This window comes from Genypterus blacodes, unplaced genomic scaffold (assembly GCF_046128005.1).
Source record: "Genypterus blacodes isolate CSIRO-AG114 ecotype Tasmania unplaced genomic scaffold, CSIRO-AGI_Gbla_v1 ptg000070l_1, whole genome shotgun sequence".
Taxonomy (NCBI): Eukaryota; Metazoa; Chordata; class Actinopteri; order Ophidiiformes; family Ophidiidae; genus Genypterus; species Genypterus blacodes.
Window position 1 is genome coordinate 1663544 of NW_027466880.1, and position 16286 is coordinate 1679829.

General features: G+C 45.9%; 1 protein-coding gene across 1 annotated transcript in view; it reads right to left on the bottom strand.

Annotated features, from left to right (window-relative positions):
• Window positions 1-16286, bottom strand: part of cacna1da (calcium channel, voltage-dependent, L type, alpha 1D subunit, a) — a 45403-nt gene that overhangs the window by 25740 nt on the left and 3377 nt on the right. Inside the window, exons 2-8 of the mRNA XM_076156777.1 lie at window positions 9084-9223; window positions 6263-6435; window positions 5515-5667; window positions 5243-5436; window positions 4372-4475; window positions 2776-2942; window positions 948-1022 (exon numbers count right to left, since the gene is read on the bottom strand). Of these exons, the coding sequence (XP_076012892.1) occupies window positions 948-1022; window positions 2776-2942; window positions 4372-4475; window positions 5243-5436; window positions 5515-5667; window positions 6263-6435; window positions 9084-9223 (1006 nt within the window). The remainder of the gene's footprint in view (window positions 1-947; window positions 1023-2775; window positions 2943-4371; window positions 4476-5242; window positions 5437-5514; window positions 5668-6262; window positions 6436-9083; window positions 9224-16286) is intronic.

The window sequence follows — 16286 nt, forward strand, 5'->3', positions numbered from 1 at the left end:
GGGATGGAAACGGGCCTGGCTGCTATCAAATGTGGCTGCATTCCTATTCCTTACTTCTAATCCTGACACCTTATATGAGCCTCTACACTGGGGCACCTTTGGGTGAAAGCGAATACAGAGGAAAGAAACACACAAGCGGCAGCACAGCGAATCCTGTGAGGCTCGGACAGGAGGGTCAGAAACATAGCAAAGCACAAGCAAGAGTGATGAGGCTTTACCTTAGGCTTTAAAAAACACACACATGTATACACACTCACACAATCTCACCATACACACGTACATGTATACACTGACTGGCTGTTTTTTGCACTAGTACCAGACTGATACAAGCAAGAACAAAAGATAACAAAATGATTGGAAATACCTCCACCAAGGACGATCAAGTCTTGACTAAATTTGTCTTGTTTTAAAAATGAATCGAGCTTAAAATAGTTTGGGGTTCTATTTCCATTGATACATTTTTGATAAGAGCAAATTAGCCGATACACACCGTTCAGCTTTACTCAATAAGTGAAAATCCATAAGCGTGTGTTAAGACAGTGTGAATCTTATTTTTCTCATATTTTATTCTCCACAAACCCCAGAGCTTTAAACTCCTCTATGTTGGTTCCTTCTAATCTTAAAACCGATAACACTCTTTCTTTGGATTAGCATCCTTACAGTTTAGAGTCAAGGAAAAGTGTCTCTCTCTCTCTCTCTCTCTCTCTCTCTCTCTCTCTCTCTCTCTCTCTCTCTCTCTCTCTCTCTCTCTCTCTCTCTCTCTCTCTCTCTCTCTCTCTCTCTCTCTCTCTCTCTCTCTCTCTCTCTCTCTCTCTCTCTCTCTCTCTCTCTCTCTCTCTCTCTCTCTCTCTCTCTCTCTCTCTCTCTCTCTCTCTCTCTCTCTCTCTCTCACTCACACACACACTCACACACAGTCGAGAACACTGAAGGGAAACCCCATGATTTACCATGAGTGTCGGAGGACTGGCTGAACCACCCGAACCTTCCCTTCTTCTTCTCGGTGAGGTCAGCCAGAGTCACCCCTTCATGTGTAATGCATGCAAGCCCATGCGTTCAGACACAATGGCACAGCAGAGAGACATGGGGAGGGGAGGGCGAGAATGAGCTGCCATCAACACGGTCAGAGCGCACAACCCACACAGGACAACAACAACAACATCAACAACAACAATAACAACAAACGGTATTGAAAAGGAACACAATCCAACGACAAGACCACCGGGAGCCACAGGGGGCAGCAGACACTGAGGGGGGTAAGAACAAGACGGAGAGCCGTTAGTCACAGAGGCGAGCCTGCAGGGTGACGAGGCCCCGAGCTCACATGCTACAACGCAAACTTAAACATTGACACACATCGAAAGCCAGGATGAATGTTTGAAGAAAAGCATCATGGACCTTCCTCCTCCTCCTCACACTGCCACTACAGCTTAAAGGACCACACACACACACTTCTATGTTATACTGCTGAGCATTAAGTGTGCGTTTCATCCATCGCAGAGAGCATCCAATCTGCGTGTGTGAGGTTCCTGTTATGTTTGTGTCTTCATGCGGTTAAATGTGCAGATTGATTTTAACATTCTGCGTCGCCGAGAAACATGAATGTAACGCTTTGACTGAGGTAAATGCAGACTCCATGTTCACTGGGATGAATGTGCTAAATGATTTTCGTAGAATGTAGTGGAAACAAGTCGGCTATCTGGGTCTGGTTCGCTTCCATTCACTGGAATTCTGATTCTGAAACAATAATCAGAAAAAAACGAAAAGGAATTTTGTGTCGTTTTTCCCTTTCAACTAATTTTACATAACCAAACGTTAAATAAGGTCCAGTATCCATCAAGACAGGATGCGACACCAGGACTATTTTCAAATATACTTTCAAAAAGTAAACCAGGTGTGTGTGTGTGTTTGTGTGTGCTGAACTTTGGTACTATGGCCACTCGAGAGCGCCGTAGAGGTTTAATAAGGGAAATCATGCAAAAACATTATTGGATATATCAACACACACACACACACACACCTTCATCACAGGCATAGCGAGTGTGTGTTCTGATATAGGTGTTTTAGATTTTGAGTAAGGTAAATACAGAAATTTGATACGTATTTCTACAAACTACTGTCTACGTCAGAAAACCCTTTTGTAGTCATTTTTTCTGAGTGAGCAATAGAATGATTTCCGAAAAACAGGTTGTTAAATTAATCAATAGACTGTTTCAAAATCCAATGAAAGGAAGCAACAGGGACCCGCTTTAACCAGAAACAAATACATTAAAAGCATCTAAAACACAGAAGCATTGTTTTGATAATGTCACATATGTATGTGATTTGTACTTAAACATGCAGAATCACTGGTCTAGTCCTTTAAGTTAACACCTTTTACTTCACTTGAAATATTTCTTACTGTCACTTTGAAGGTTTGAAGGTATAAGGGGAGGAATAGGAAAAGACGAGAGGAAGAGGCGGCGATGAAGCAGCACATGCTACGCTCACATTATGTACACGTACTCGGCTCGTATGTTCAGTTTAGCTGACGCAGAGCAGAGCGCCTCCATTCAAACTATAAGGTAAAGCACCTTCTCTGTTCTGCATCATGTGCTGCTTATATAAAGAGGATTTGGATTAGGAGTTTCCCTGCTCCAGTTACTGTACGTGTTCCATCTCCTTTTTCCTCCACGGACGTGAAGTCAAACGCCTTCCTGCAAGAACGAGCTGGATGATGAAGGTCGCTTACTGGCCGCTCGGCCGTGTGAAGGACAGAGTTGGGGACAAGGTGCTTACGGTTGCGCTTGCAGCCGTCCTCGTCTCCTTCGTCCTCGGGGTCGATGTCCTCGGCCTGAGTGATCCAGTCCAGGTAACCTTTCAGGTCCTCCTCCAGCTGCTGCTTCTCACGCAGCTTCTGGAAGTCTCCGCGAGCTTTGGCCTTTTCTCTCTCTTTGGAGAACTCTCTTTGGTTTGCAGGAGTAAACACAAGCAACACACACACACACACACAAATTAACATGTAACACACGTACATGAGGAACCTTTGTTCACTGCAAACTACATGTAGATAAATTACTTCGACCTCCTTCACTAACTCCTCTATGCTGTTAGAACCACACTTTTCTCAATCATGACTGTAATGTAATGTGTGTGTTTGTAACCCTGACCACTGGAGGGAGACAACACAGCACTACAGTACAGAGATGCAGCAGTGTATGATTCCATAACACAGCATAATATTCATAGAAAGGCAAATAAGGCCTACAACACACACACACACACACACACACACACGCGTGGTTTCAAGAGATGTGCTGCATCTGCACAGCACTTCAATTCACGCCACACAACATAAGATCTGCATACTACAGAGGCACTGCAGTGGTGCTGTAGAAAGAACGCCGCATCTAAGAGTTCGGAGGAGAGGAGAAGAAGAAGAATGCAGCGCGGCAGAGAGATTGGGAATACTACAAAAATGGATGTAGATGATATATGTGAAGTTGACGGAGATGTTTAATACAGTGATTGTGCTTCTGTCGCCACTGATCTTGGGCGTAAATCGGGGTCTTTTATTCACTATTGCAGTCTCTAGCAGCCCAGAGCAATGAGCCGGAGTTTTACATTAACCTCAGCTCGGCTTTCCCTTTAAACGTCTTTTGCCGGGGCTGGACGACCATCCTGAGTTAATTCGGCTGTAATACTCCACCCCCACCCCTGAGATGGGGAAGCAAAGTGGGGTCTGAGAGAGCTTAGGGAGCGCCGAGAGAGGGAGAGAGGGAGAGAGAGAGAGAGAGAGAGAGAGAGAGTGAAGGGCGAGGAATAAGATTAATTTCTCTCTCCGGAGGCTGGGCCGGCGGGATGGGGACAGGCTGTGAGAGGAAACGCTCACTTTGCAGTTGTTGTGGAAATGCGATGCAATAATGTGAGGCGGACAAAGGTCAAAGAAGAATACGTTGCGATAATATAAGGCGCTGGTTTGATATAACTACATGTTTTCATAATGATTTTTCCAGGACCTGTGCGGTGAGAGGGCGTCTATATACAGTATATATTTATAAGCTTCGCGGTGTAACTTACACACAGCAAGCAGTGCAACGGCGCACACCAAACCACAGCACACACACACTCTACACACAGCACTACTCTTCCTCTTACCCACTTAAAACACCCAACACAAGGTTAAGCACGAAAAAGGAGCCAAGAATGATCAGGCTAACAAAATAAATCGCAGGTGTTCCCATTCCGATGGCATCGTTGACCTGTTAGAGCCAAGAGCAGCTTTGATTAATACACACGCACGCACACACAGACGCACACACACACACAGACGTAGACACACACACGCCCGCACACAGACAGAGAAGCTCGCCGCAGAGAGAAGAAGGTGCTTACCCGCTCAGCACACCCAAAACCAGGTTAAGAACGAAAAAGGAGCCGAAGATCACAAGACTGACAAAGTACACCCAGGGAAGCTCAAAGCCCATAGCATCGTTCATCTGCAGGGGGAACAAGAGGCCATGCGGTTCAGAGAGGAGCGGGAAGAGAGAAGGGAAGAAGAGAACAGAGAGAAGGGAAGAACAGGTGTTAAAGGTGTAAAAGTGGCGGGAAAAGAAGAACAGAACAGGTTTAAGACTAGAAAGAGTTGGAAATTGGAACAAAAGCATCTGGATCTGCGTCAATTTTTTACATTCATCTCATCGTTTGAGTGCCAGCTGGCGTCCAAATGCCATTAAAATATGCAGGATTGCTCAGAGTTGATATGTGAATGTGTCAGAAAATCTCTAATCGCAAAGACAAACGACCTGATTGCTTCATTTTCCACTCGTCCAACATTAGGGGACATCTTCATCATCAGCCCAAAGGTCGAACGTGTTATTCAAAAGTGGAGCTTTGTCGAGCGGATCAGCTGCTCGCTTCCAAATCATAGTTTTGTGCAAATTCAGCTACAAAATTTGGTGAAAAATTGGATAGAATTGGCGTGAAAGTTGCTAAAAACATTTTTAAACGTGAAAAAAAAACACTGTCATTTTCAGTCAATGGATGTAGGGAAATTAATTTTGATTGTATTTTGATTGTTGGATGTGTTCAATCATTTAGTCGATCAATCATAAAAGAGCAGCCTCAGGAGAAACATCAGCATGTTGTCATCGCCGCGTCAGTCACATTCCCGCTTGGTGGCGTCTGATCCGAGCGGACGTTTGGAGCCGACGGCGTGCAGAGGTCACAGGTCGACGGGGCTGAGAGGACAGCGGAGAAGACTCACCCAGTACAGCACTTCAGTCCAACCCTCCATGGTGATGCACTGAAACACCGTCAGCATGGCAAACAGGAAGTTGTCGAAGTTGGTGATACCACCGTTGGGTCCTTGCCAGCCTTCCCTGCACTGGGTGCCGTTGATGGGGCACTGGCGTCCGTGGCCCGAGATGGCGCACGGTGCCGGTTCCTCCTCGATCACCTCTGCGGACGAATAGTCAAACGGTAAATTAAACTGATCGGACGGATGCGTGTGGTGTAACCGTAACGACGGAGACGTACCTGAGCCAATATAGTAGCAGCTTGCGTGCATTTTGCCGATGAAAAGCTCCAGGCCGATAATGGCGTAGATGATGATTACAAACAAGACCAGGAGGGCGATGTGAAGGAGAGGGACCATGGCTTTAATGATGGAGTTCAACACCACCTGTAAACCTGCACAACAAGGACACGCCCACCATGAATGAACACAGGACTTTAAGGAAAAACAATAACATCCATAGAACTCTGAGGTCACCAAATCTACGAGTACATTTTTGAGGGAATCAATAAAGAACCGTTAAGAAAGCAGAGATATAAAGCAATAGAATGAGTTTTTTTAAGCTTTTAAACGCCTAAGAAGAATAAATGCACATCTGATATTTGACATCTGAAAATGTATGACTCCCCTCTGATGTGAGTACTGTATGTTGCTATGTACACATAAACGTATATATGCCAGACACGTGCATGTCAGAAGTGTTTTCCTCTAAGCCTGACGCTCCTATTGCACCCAGCGCTTGTGTCTCTGGGGTGTTGATGTGGAGTCAGCGCCCTCGGGGAGCACGAGGACCATCTGGAAGTCATGGCGCAGAACCGAGCAGAGCGTGGGGAGTGTGAGGGTGGGAGGGAGGGAGAGGGGGGGAATAACTACCACCGTTTGTTGTATGCAAAGTCAAAGAAAATTTGGCAATGAAAAAAGGAGAAGGGATGGTGCTGCACGCTCGTGTGTGTGTGTGTGTTCGTGCGATGAGTGTGTGCGCCCGCTCACTGGGTACTCCTGAGACCAGCCGCAGGGGTCGCAGCACGCGGAAGGCTCGGAGGGCTTTGACGTCGAATCCGCCCGACTTGCTTCCGTGGCCTTGCATGGACGGGTGGGGCTCCTCCTGTTTCCCTTGTCCCTTCTCATCTTTGGTCAAAACCTCCAAGACGACACTAAACAGTCTGACAGAAGACAAACAGACAAAAAAAAAAACTGCTTTGACTTGCAATTCTTTGATCGCCGATACAACTGATGGGTTCTCATTTGAAAAAGCGATAAACTCTGGATTTCCACAGCTCAGCGGAATGTTCTTCTTACGTTTGCTATCTCGCTACGTTCCACCAGGGGATTCGCTCAATTTGATGGTGCGGATTTCTGCTGAATAAAAGGTTCCGAGTATACCGATTTTTCACAAACTGCCACTGTAACACAATTATAAAGGGGAAAACATTTAATTTCTAATTTTACTGCCTTGGTTTGGGAGTTTCGCAAGTGTACCGTTTCCTCTGCAAACACACGGAAACATAGTTGTCTGCCTCCTGATCAATACATTTCATTCACTTCTCACAATAAATCGGAATTATATTTAACTCTGTAAGGCGTCTTTCTTAGTTTCCTACAGATGATCACGCCCCTCGGTGAGTCGTTCATCATGTTCCTCCTCCATTTTTCCATCCATCATGCACGCTTTTGTTTCAACTCATTTGGGCTATTGTGACTCTCTATTCATCGGCTCACGGCTCGAGAAACTGCAGCTGTTTCAGAGTGCTGCTGCCAGATATAGAGCGCACACACACACACACACACACACACACACACACACACACACACACACACACACAAACACACACACACACACACAAGCCCCTCTTCCTGGGCGTCACTCCATTGCCTGATAGTGACACACAGGATTGATGTTGATTAAAATGCTCTCTTCCACTGATAAAGTGAAATAGACTGTAGTTCCCTATATCTGGGGAACTTTTGATGACTTATTCCATTGGACGAAGACGTTGGGTCCCTCTGATCGTGGCTTAAACGTACCATGATCTCAAACAACATAAGAGCTGCGACTGTACTGCAGATAAACGGACCGTCGGAGGGATTTACTACTGTAGTCTAATATAATGAATAAAAAGTCTCATCCTGGAAGAGGACACTTCATTTAATCGCTGCCCTCCTCGCCAAGAGGGGAAGTCGTCTCCATACATCACACCCGAGTTTGAAAGCTGTGCAGTAAGAGCGGTGTTGGATCCCTGCTGGAGGGAGATCTTTACGTCTTTCAGCACATTCTGTTCAGACTTATGTTACGCCGAGTCGCAGCTGGGACGCTGAGCCGGAACCTCTGGGGCTTTTTACTCGCCTCGCCTCGTGTGAAAAAGAAGCGAGTTCTTTACCTTCCATGATATATCATCATCAAAATCATTCATGTTAAGACTCAAATCACTGTGTGTAAGGGCGAAGGGGGGTCGCCCAGAGAGATTTAACTCGACTCCACCCGCTTTTAGTGGCTTATAGCTCACAGTTTGGGTTTTTTAACGGCTCGCGTTTCGCCATCAACCTGTTTGCTGCAGTAGAAGGCAGCTGTTCCCATTAGAAAAGCTGTGATCGCCCAGCAGCCTGCTACCTTCCAGCACTAAATGACTAACAGAGACAGGGATGCGCTGGCGAGGAAAGTCAAGCGCAAGGGGAAAGAAACGCCCCGGCGGTCGGTGGAGCAAAACAAAATAAGCGGAAAAGAAAACGGCCTTTAAATGCAACACACGCTGCCTGTCTGTCTGTGTGTTGTAATACAGATTGAACTTTGATATGAAGTTACACAGACTTTTCCCGGCTATAGTTGCACAGCCGCACGGTGACATCGGAGAGTGGCAGTTTGACTTCAGCGTGTCGTTCCGGTGATTTAACAGCGGTAGTCACTCCTCATAGCGGGAGCAGCCATCTTTTCATCTGACTGCATGGCAGATCAAGCCTGCATGCCATGCCAAACACACACACACACACACACACAAACACACAGAGAGACAGAGATCTGACCTAGCTACCCACTGGACTGTGTGTGTTGGAGGAGGCAAGGGAAGGGAGAGGGGAGGAGAGATAGAGGAGGAAGAGGAAGCAGCGGCGAGGGTGACGATAATAAGAGGAGAGAGAGAGAGGGCGAGAGAGAGAGAGAGAGAGAGAGAGAGAAGGAATGAGGGCAGTGTGAGAGGGGAGAAGTGTGAGGCTTAACAATCTGGGACCAAAAAGGAAAAGAGGGGGGGAAGGAATAAGAGCAAGAGACACTCAGTGAAAGCAGAGAGAGAGAGGGAAAGAGAAAGAGATAGAGGGAGGATGGGAGGAGAGAGAGAGGGAGAGAAAGAGAGATGAAGTATGGCGAGATGATGACTCACTCCAGCGGTGGTAACGCTCTGATTTATCCTCCCTGTCTTTTCTGGGTCATATACTGTGGGTGTGTGAGGGTCCCCATTAACACTTGGCCACTCGGAGAAGAGGCTTAATCAACTTTAAATTTAACTGGCTGCCAATCTCAGAAACACTGCTAAACACACACACACACACACACACACACACACACACACAGACACATCAGAGTGCAAAATCTTGAATCCCGAACCGGCATAACAAAACCTCCCGACCTGCTCTGCAAACAGAGAGACGCAGACTGCATTTCAAATCAGCTGATGTAACATGCACTACAGCAGCACGTAGGAGAGAATCACACACACACACACACACACACACACACACACACACACACACACACACACACACACACCCACAGAGAGAGAGAGATAAGAAGCATTTGCATTTTGGTGAATTTAACGCTTACCCTATGACGACAATGACGAAATCCAGCATGTTCCAACCGTTCCGTACGTACGCATTCTGGTGCATCACCAAACCGTAGGCGATGATCTTCAGAAAGGTCTCGATCGTGAAAATGATGAGGAAGGCATACTCCACTGTTTCCTGCAGAGAGGAAGAGAGAGTGAGATAGGTAGAGGGAGAATGAATCTAATGGAAATTTGAATGTGATGGATGGATTTGGACAACACAAAGACATCACATACCTGCACACACACTCAGAGACGGGTGAGGTGTGTGTGTGTGTGTGTGTGTGTGCGCGTACGTGCGTGTAAACAATCGGCTCCTGCTCTGTGACTTTAATCAATGTGCCCGACGGAGCGAAACAGCAAGTGCACATTTGAGAGAAATGTCAACTTCAGGAAAAGGAGGATGACTCCAGAGATAATCCAGTTTATCAATCTCACACGCTGCCTTTCGCTGCACGCTGGAGAAGTCCAATCAATGTAACGCATCAGACAACAACCACCGTCTCACTCTGACCTGATTTGGCTGCGACATGTTAATCACGCATAAATATAAAGTTTGCATCCAGGTAAAACCACGGTTCTTTTTATTTCATTTCTGCGACCTCAAATCAACACTGAGAGGATCTGCAGTTCTTTGGCTGCGAGTGAACACACACCTGTGCAAACACACCAGCCTGCTTAACCTGTCGCCGTATTTACCATTTAATCCCAAAAGACATTTCTCAAAAACACCCTGCACGCTGGTTTAGCTTATCACTTATGACATGTTTGATTTCCCGTATGTGCAACAGATTTGCATATTTGTCAGCGATGATGGAAGCAGCGGCGCTAATGGAAACTATAACAAACAGAGCAATAAAAATGTCACATTCAGCCCACTGAGGCATAAATACCTGATTTTCATTGCTTTGCTAAACAAATTGTGCTTGCGTGCCTCCGGGGTATTAGACCAGAGTTTTACGACCCTCCTCCGGACCCCCTCCCCTCCCCCCAACCGCACACACACACACACGGCCTGAGCAGGATCAGCAGCTAGAGACAAAGTATAGTTTGTGTACTTTACTGTTAGGAATCCACCTTGAGCCTCAGCTGCATACAAACTGTTTACATTACAAAAAAAAATAAAAAGACAAAATGCTCTGTATTCAAAATGAGTTCTGGGTTTTTAATGCATCAGTGTGTCTGACAGAAGCAAACGCACTTTCAGTAAAAGTGGCTTCACTCCGAGGGCACGACGGGGAGGAGAGAGCCAATGATGCAACTCAGCACTGCACAGAGAGAGAGAGAACACGGGAACACTCAGCCGCTGGGTTGAGGTCGAGCGGGACGTACAGCTGAGAAGCGAAGCGGGAACGCAGTTGGCAGGTGAAGGCAGTGTGTGTGTGTGTGTGTGTGTGTGTGTGTGTGTGGGTGGGTGTGTGGATGTCATTGAACCGAGAGGCTGCCAGTGTTTGTCTGTGGGATGGGCACATTGGTGGAGCAACGTGAGGCGGACCCACACATCTCCTGGCAAAGCAGAGAGGCCCTCTTCATCAATCTGACACGAGGAAGAGCAACATCAACTCTGCGCACAGGCCGGCGTTCTTTACCACCAAACCATAAGCGAGGCTGTATAAGACACACTCATTTCACTTCACGTGTGAGGAGCGCACTGGATTCATTTCGCATACAATACACACCCTCCTCCCTCCTGCGGGATTCCTTAATCCTCCTGCTCCTTCGTGTTCTCCTCCGACGTATTACGCGGCTGCGGGGCTCGTTTTTGCCGTTTTGTTAACAGTTTAGTGCGGCAGAAGAGAAGCACTTAGCCCAGAATAAAGAGGCCCGGACCGTCTTTGTTACCCAAGTAAAAGGTTGAGTCAGGCTCAGGGCTGACAGAGCATGCTCGGGCTGCAGCGCGCGCGCACACACACCCCACCCACCCACCCACCCACCCACCCACACACCCACACACACACACACACACGCACACACGCACACACACACACACACACACACACACACACACACACACTGCAGTGTAAATAAGGATTCATTTCACTGCACAACAACAACAGATTCATACACAAAACTCTGCTGATGTACCTTAACAGAAAAACGGAATACATTTCTTTCCCCCTCTGTGGTTACAGCTGCAAATGTAAAGATACTAAGCTCAGCATATACAGTATAGTATCATGAGTATCTCTGACTCTACTTTGTTGATTTACTTTAGTGTAGTTTTCCATATACAGTCGATATACAATATGCGTATACACAGTATAGGAATATTATCAGCAATTAATAAATCACTTCACTTGCTACAATTCACTTACATACTCAGTGCCTCTCTCACAACACACACACACACACACACACACACACACACACACACACACACATTAAGGCTGTGGCGTTCATCCTACAGGCAGCACCATGTTGGGCTCGCACGCTCACAGAGTGCAGTTCGCCATATGACAAAGGACGCCAAACCCGCTGGACCCTGCGGCGTCCAACAGAATGTGAATGAGGCCGGCTGACAACATGAAGCTATTAAGAATGCAGACGAGCTCGTCCGCCGCGCTGATGAGAGGCATCATTCCCCTGGATACACACGGAAACACAGTTTGTGCATAATGGATTGTAACAGAGAGGAGGAGAAAGGGAGCCAACAAAACAATTTGTCAATTACAGGACTATTGTTGTGCTACTGTGCACACTGGAGGCAACTGGATCATGGATTGAGACTAATTTAGCTTCTGTTGCTTCTGTTCTTCAACCTAAACAAGCCGTAAGAGATGATCCCGTCCAATGATTACATCTAAGGATTGTGATTTATCATCTAAATCATATCCGCACTGTGGCAGCGTCATAGAAACGGAAGGGTTCACAATGCTGAACTCGACTTTGTTCTTGACTGAAAAGAGAGAAGACTGACATCAAGGACGCTCGCTGGCGGTTTGAAGTAACATCTTCTACCTTTTACACACTGAAGCGCCTCACAGGAAGCAGCACTGCGCTCTATTAAAATACGGTTGGCTTTATGAGTAATGATTCCAACCAAACGCCTCTATTTCTAAACACAAACAGGATGCAGAATAAGAAAGGTCACACTGAAGGTACTGTGTGATGAGGAAGTCTAAGTCCAACACATAAATATCAGTGTTTGATGTTACATAATGATGACAGTATAGAGAGAGGCAGAGAAGATGTGTGACCATAAAACATGACCCTAATCTACTGGCATTAAAGTGACAAAAACAAGAGAGATGATAATGAGTTCAATTGAATATCATCTAGAGTAGACTCAGACTGATAAATGTCCTGATATACGATTTAAATGAATGATGGGTGTGAATGTGTTCAGTGAGAACTCTGTTTGGTGTGTTTCTTCATGTCATGAACACCTGAGTGTGTAGTGTGTAGCTACATGTGTGTGTGTATGTGTGTGTGTGTGTGCGTGTGTGCGCATGAAAAGGCACTTCTGAGCGTGTGGCACGAAGCCCAGAGTCACATGAGTCATGGTGACATCATGCGTGTTTGATATCAGTGTGTGACCAGAGCCTTTCAAGCAGAGAAAACACACTGTAAGCAACAATACCGCTTTAGAACGTAATGTACTTGGTACAGTACAGTAGAGATTGTGTACACACACACATACACACACACAGCTAACCTGATGGTGCAGCAACTGGAGGAGCCACTGTGTTTATTGGCTTTTAACCAAGCAAACTATAGATACAACTATAGATAGTAGCAGAGGGACAGTTTGAGGACAGACACGTCCTGTTTAGGATCGGATTCTGTACACACGCACGCACGCACACACGCACACACGCACACGACTTCCCACATCACTCTCCTGTTCACACCCTCCCCCACACTCTCTCTCTCTCTCTCTCCCTCTCTATCTCTCTCTCCCTCCCTCTCCCGTCTCTACAGATCAGTCGTTGCCATCCAGGCAAGCCGGAGGGTCGGGGGGGGGGGGGGGGGCACGGCAGCAGTGAGCGCTTCCTCACCGCCTACTCCTGCAGGTTTGCACAGTAAATAAATATGCTGGTATGTGCGTTCATCTGTGTATCATACACAGGTTTTGTGTTTATGTTATGCACACAGTGGGCAGTGTACGCCCTCTACTAAGGACTTTAGAAGGATGTATGTTTGTTACTTCTTACATGTGCTAAAGAAACATTAACTTCAGTTTTTGTTTTGTTCAAATGCCCTGATGTTGAGTACTGAACTACTGGACTCATAAAATCAAAGAAATCACAAGTCTTGCTTCTCCTTCATTAAAAGTCTGTTTCTGGACGTTAAGCGAGTTGCTTTGAAATATCAGCTCATGTTGGTTGGTGTTCAGAAACGGGTCGAGTCATGATTCACACGCATCGGTGATCGACAAAACATTTCCGGCACGTTCTCCAGTAGTGTCACGCCTCTTCCTCAAGCTTCGATCACTGCGCTCTCTCTCTCTCTCTCTCTCTCTCTCTCTCTCTCTTCTTATTATTGTCACCCTCGCCGCTGCTTTCTCTCTCTCTCTCACACTCTCACACACACACATATTTTAAAGCAGAAACAGTAACACACACGTGACTGTAGGTGCAGGGAACAAATCAAATGCTGTATCTGTAACCTCACTGGGAATAAAACCGTCATGTGTATTTTAAGAACTGCTTTCTCATTTCACACAGTGTAAATATAAATACTCTGAGGGAAACTCGGAAATAATCAAACCCACTCACACACATACACATAGCGCGCACACACACACACACATGCAAGCGCAGAAGGCAAATTATGAATAAAACTGCCAACATTCCCAACCTGCATTTTCATGACAAATCAATCAGATCAAACTGAAAAATGAAGAAGCTGCGTCTGTTTGTTGCCAACGCTCGCCACACGTGTTTGACCGGCACACGGAAGCTGTCCTCCTCAACCAACACACAAGATGACATCGCTCCAAACATTGTGATAGGTGAGTGAGTGATTGAATATTAAAATCAGCACAGTTATGTTCATCAAGCAGCCCCTGATTGGTTTCACTCATTGCTTTTATCTTCATCAGCGTTTTCAATTACACTGTGAAGCACTTTATTGGATCCAAATGACAACGAATCAGAGCTGAACTGTTGAATCTGTCTGAATTAATTTGATTAGATGCACTTCTTCAAGATAGAAAATTATGATTAAACTAGGAAAACAACCTCAGTAGTCTTAGAGTCCATTACAATAAAATGGGTATTTAATAAGTTGAGATTCATGCTTTCTCGTATGAAAACATAAAAAAATCTACAATATTTCTCTTGAATAACAGGATCAAAAAACTATGAACCTCTTCTTTGAACAGCAAATTTACTACGGGGACGGATACTACAAACAATATAGCTCTGAGTCTCTCTCTCTCTCTTACAAACTCCCTCTCGCTTGTTTTCTGTCTCTCCCTCCCTCTCACACACACACACAAACACACACACACACAAACACAACTCTCACACATACCAGAAATACACATTCGAGACAGCAAGCAGGGACAATGTTCGCGTGAGCCACAAATGAGCAGTTACATTAAGTGACTAAACACAGACTTTTACCATCATCTCTATGGGAGGCCTTAGTCCAGACGCTGCTGCTCGTGCCAGCTTTTACACACACACACACACACACACACACACACACACACACACACACACACACACACACACACACACACACACACACACACACAGCCAAGAGCTTCATCTGTAACACACGCTTACGCACCACAATGTGCAACCAAACCGCTGACACACAAACCCAATAAGTGCTCCTCATATGGACATCCGTGTCATTAAACACACTTCCTGCTCCCCAGAGTGGAATCGTGTCACAGAATAAGGCCACTGCATCAAAATAAACTCTGCCATGTGCTAATTATTCCGCGTGCAGCAAAACATTAACAACTGCCGGCATTACAAAGCACACAATGACTAACGCAGAGCGGCAGATTAAAGGTAATTATCTCACGGTGAGCGGTACCACTTTTGGGAAAAAAAACATTTCAGAGGGGAATTACGTGTTTTCCAGCTTTTGCAACACACCCACACACACACACACACACAGCTGCACCAGCACCAGTGTGCACAAGGAGTGAAAATTCTACTTCATTCTGTAGAAACTGTTTAAAAGGTGATGAGTCATGCATCTTTAAAGTAGGCAGATGGAGCAAAAGGGATTCATTCTTCTTCTGTTTACCTCCAGATGAAGACTGATGTGATTGTAAATTAGTGACTTTGATCAGTTAGTCAGAGCTCACCGCTGTGTTTGTTGTTGTCGATGCGTATTTATACCACAAAAAACCTCTTCATAATAGCCTGTTTTTTTGAAGAACGTACATTTGATGCATCTGCCCCTGTCGCATGTGAAAGCAACATGAATTAGCATCGTGTTGAACAGTTTGAACATCACATTTTGCTATCGTGTGGCTCTTCTCTTGTTGCGCAACAGGCCTGAGAATTCACTGGAGTTAAACTGTGTGTATCTGAAGTCACACTAGACGCCTCGGGGCAAACCTGATGAAACTACACCATTAGCCCATCCGCACAGTATTCAAACCTGTGGCCGCCTGCTGACCTACAGACGACCTACAGATGACCTAGAGATGACCTACAGATGGCGCAGAGGGTTCGGCCAGTGTCACAACCTTAGCCATCTTGCTTGTAATTGTGTCGGTTGCTGAACTGTTGTTTTGCTTTATCGCGTTTATAGCTTCTTGTGAGCAAACTAAATGTGTTGAGCAACAATAACAATCTTCTTTCAAGCAATTATTTATGGAACCTATCAATCAAAAAACGATTCACAATTTATAAACACTGCCCAGTTGCGATAATAGCAAAATGTGACACAGATTCACCACCTGCATGCAGACGACCTTTCTATTGCTTTCCTTGTTAGTGTGAGGACATCCCATACATTCTGTACATCTTTGCGTCCTTTTGTCCCCGGTAGAATAAATAGCTCTGCGGTTCTGGTGTTACGCAATAACAATGGTCCAAGGCGAAGGCTGCACGATACCAGACTCGCCGCATGTCGCCTTACTAAGAATCCAATGTGTGAATCACATTCTCCATATAAAGGTCATCCAGCGCGGCCACCTTCTGCAGAAGCCGCCTGTGGTGTTGAGTCTCAGATAGATAAGTCGGAAATAACCAAAGCGGCGGGGGTGGGGTGCCTCGTTTTTGTCC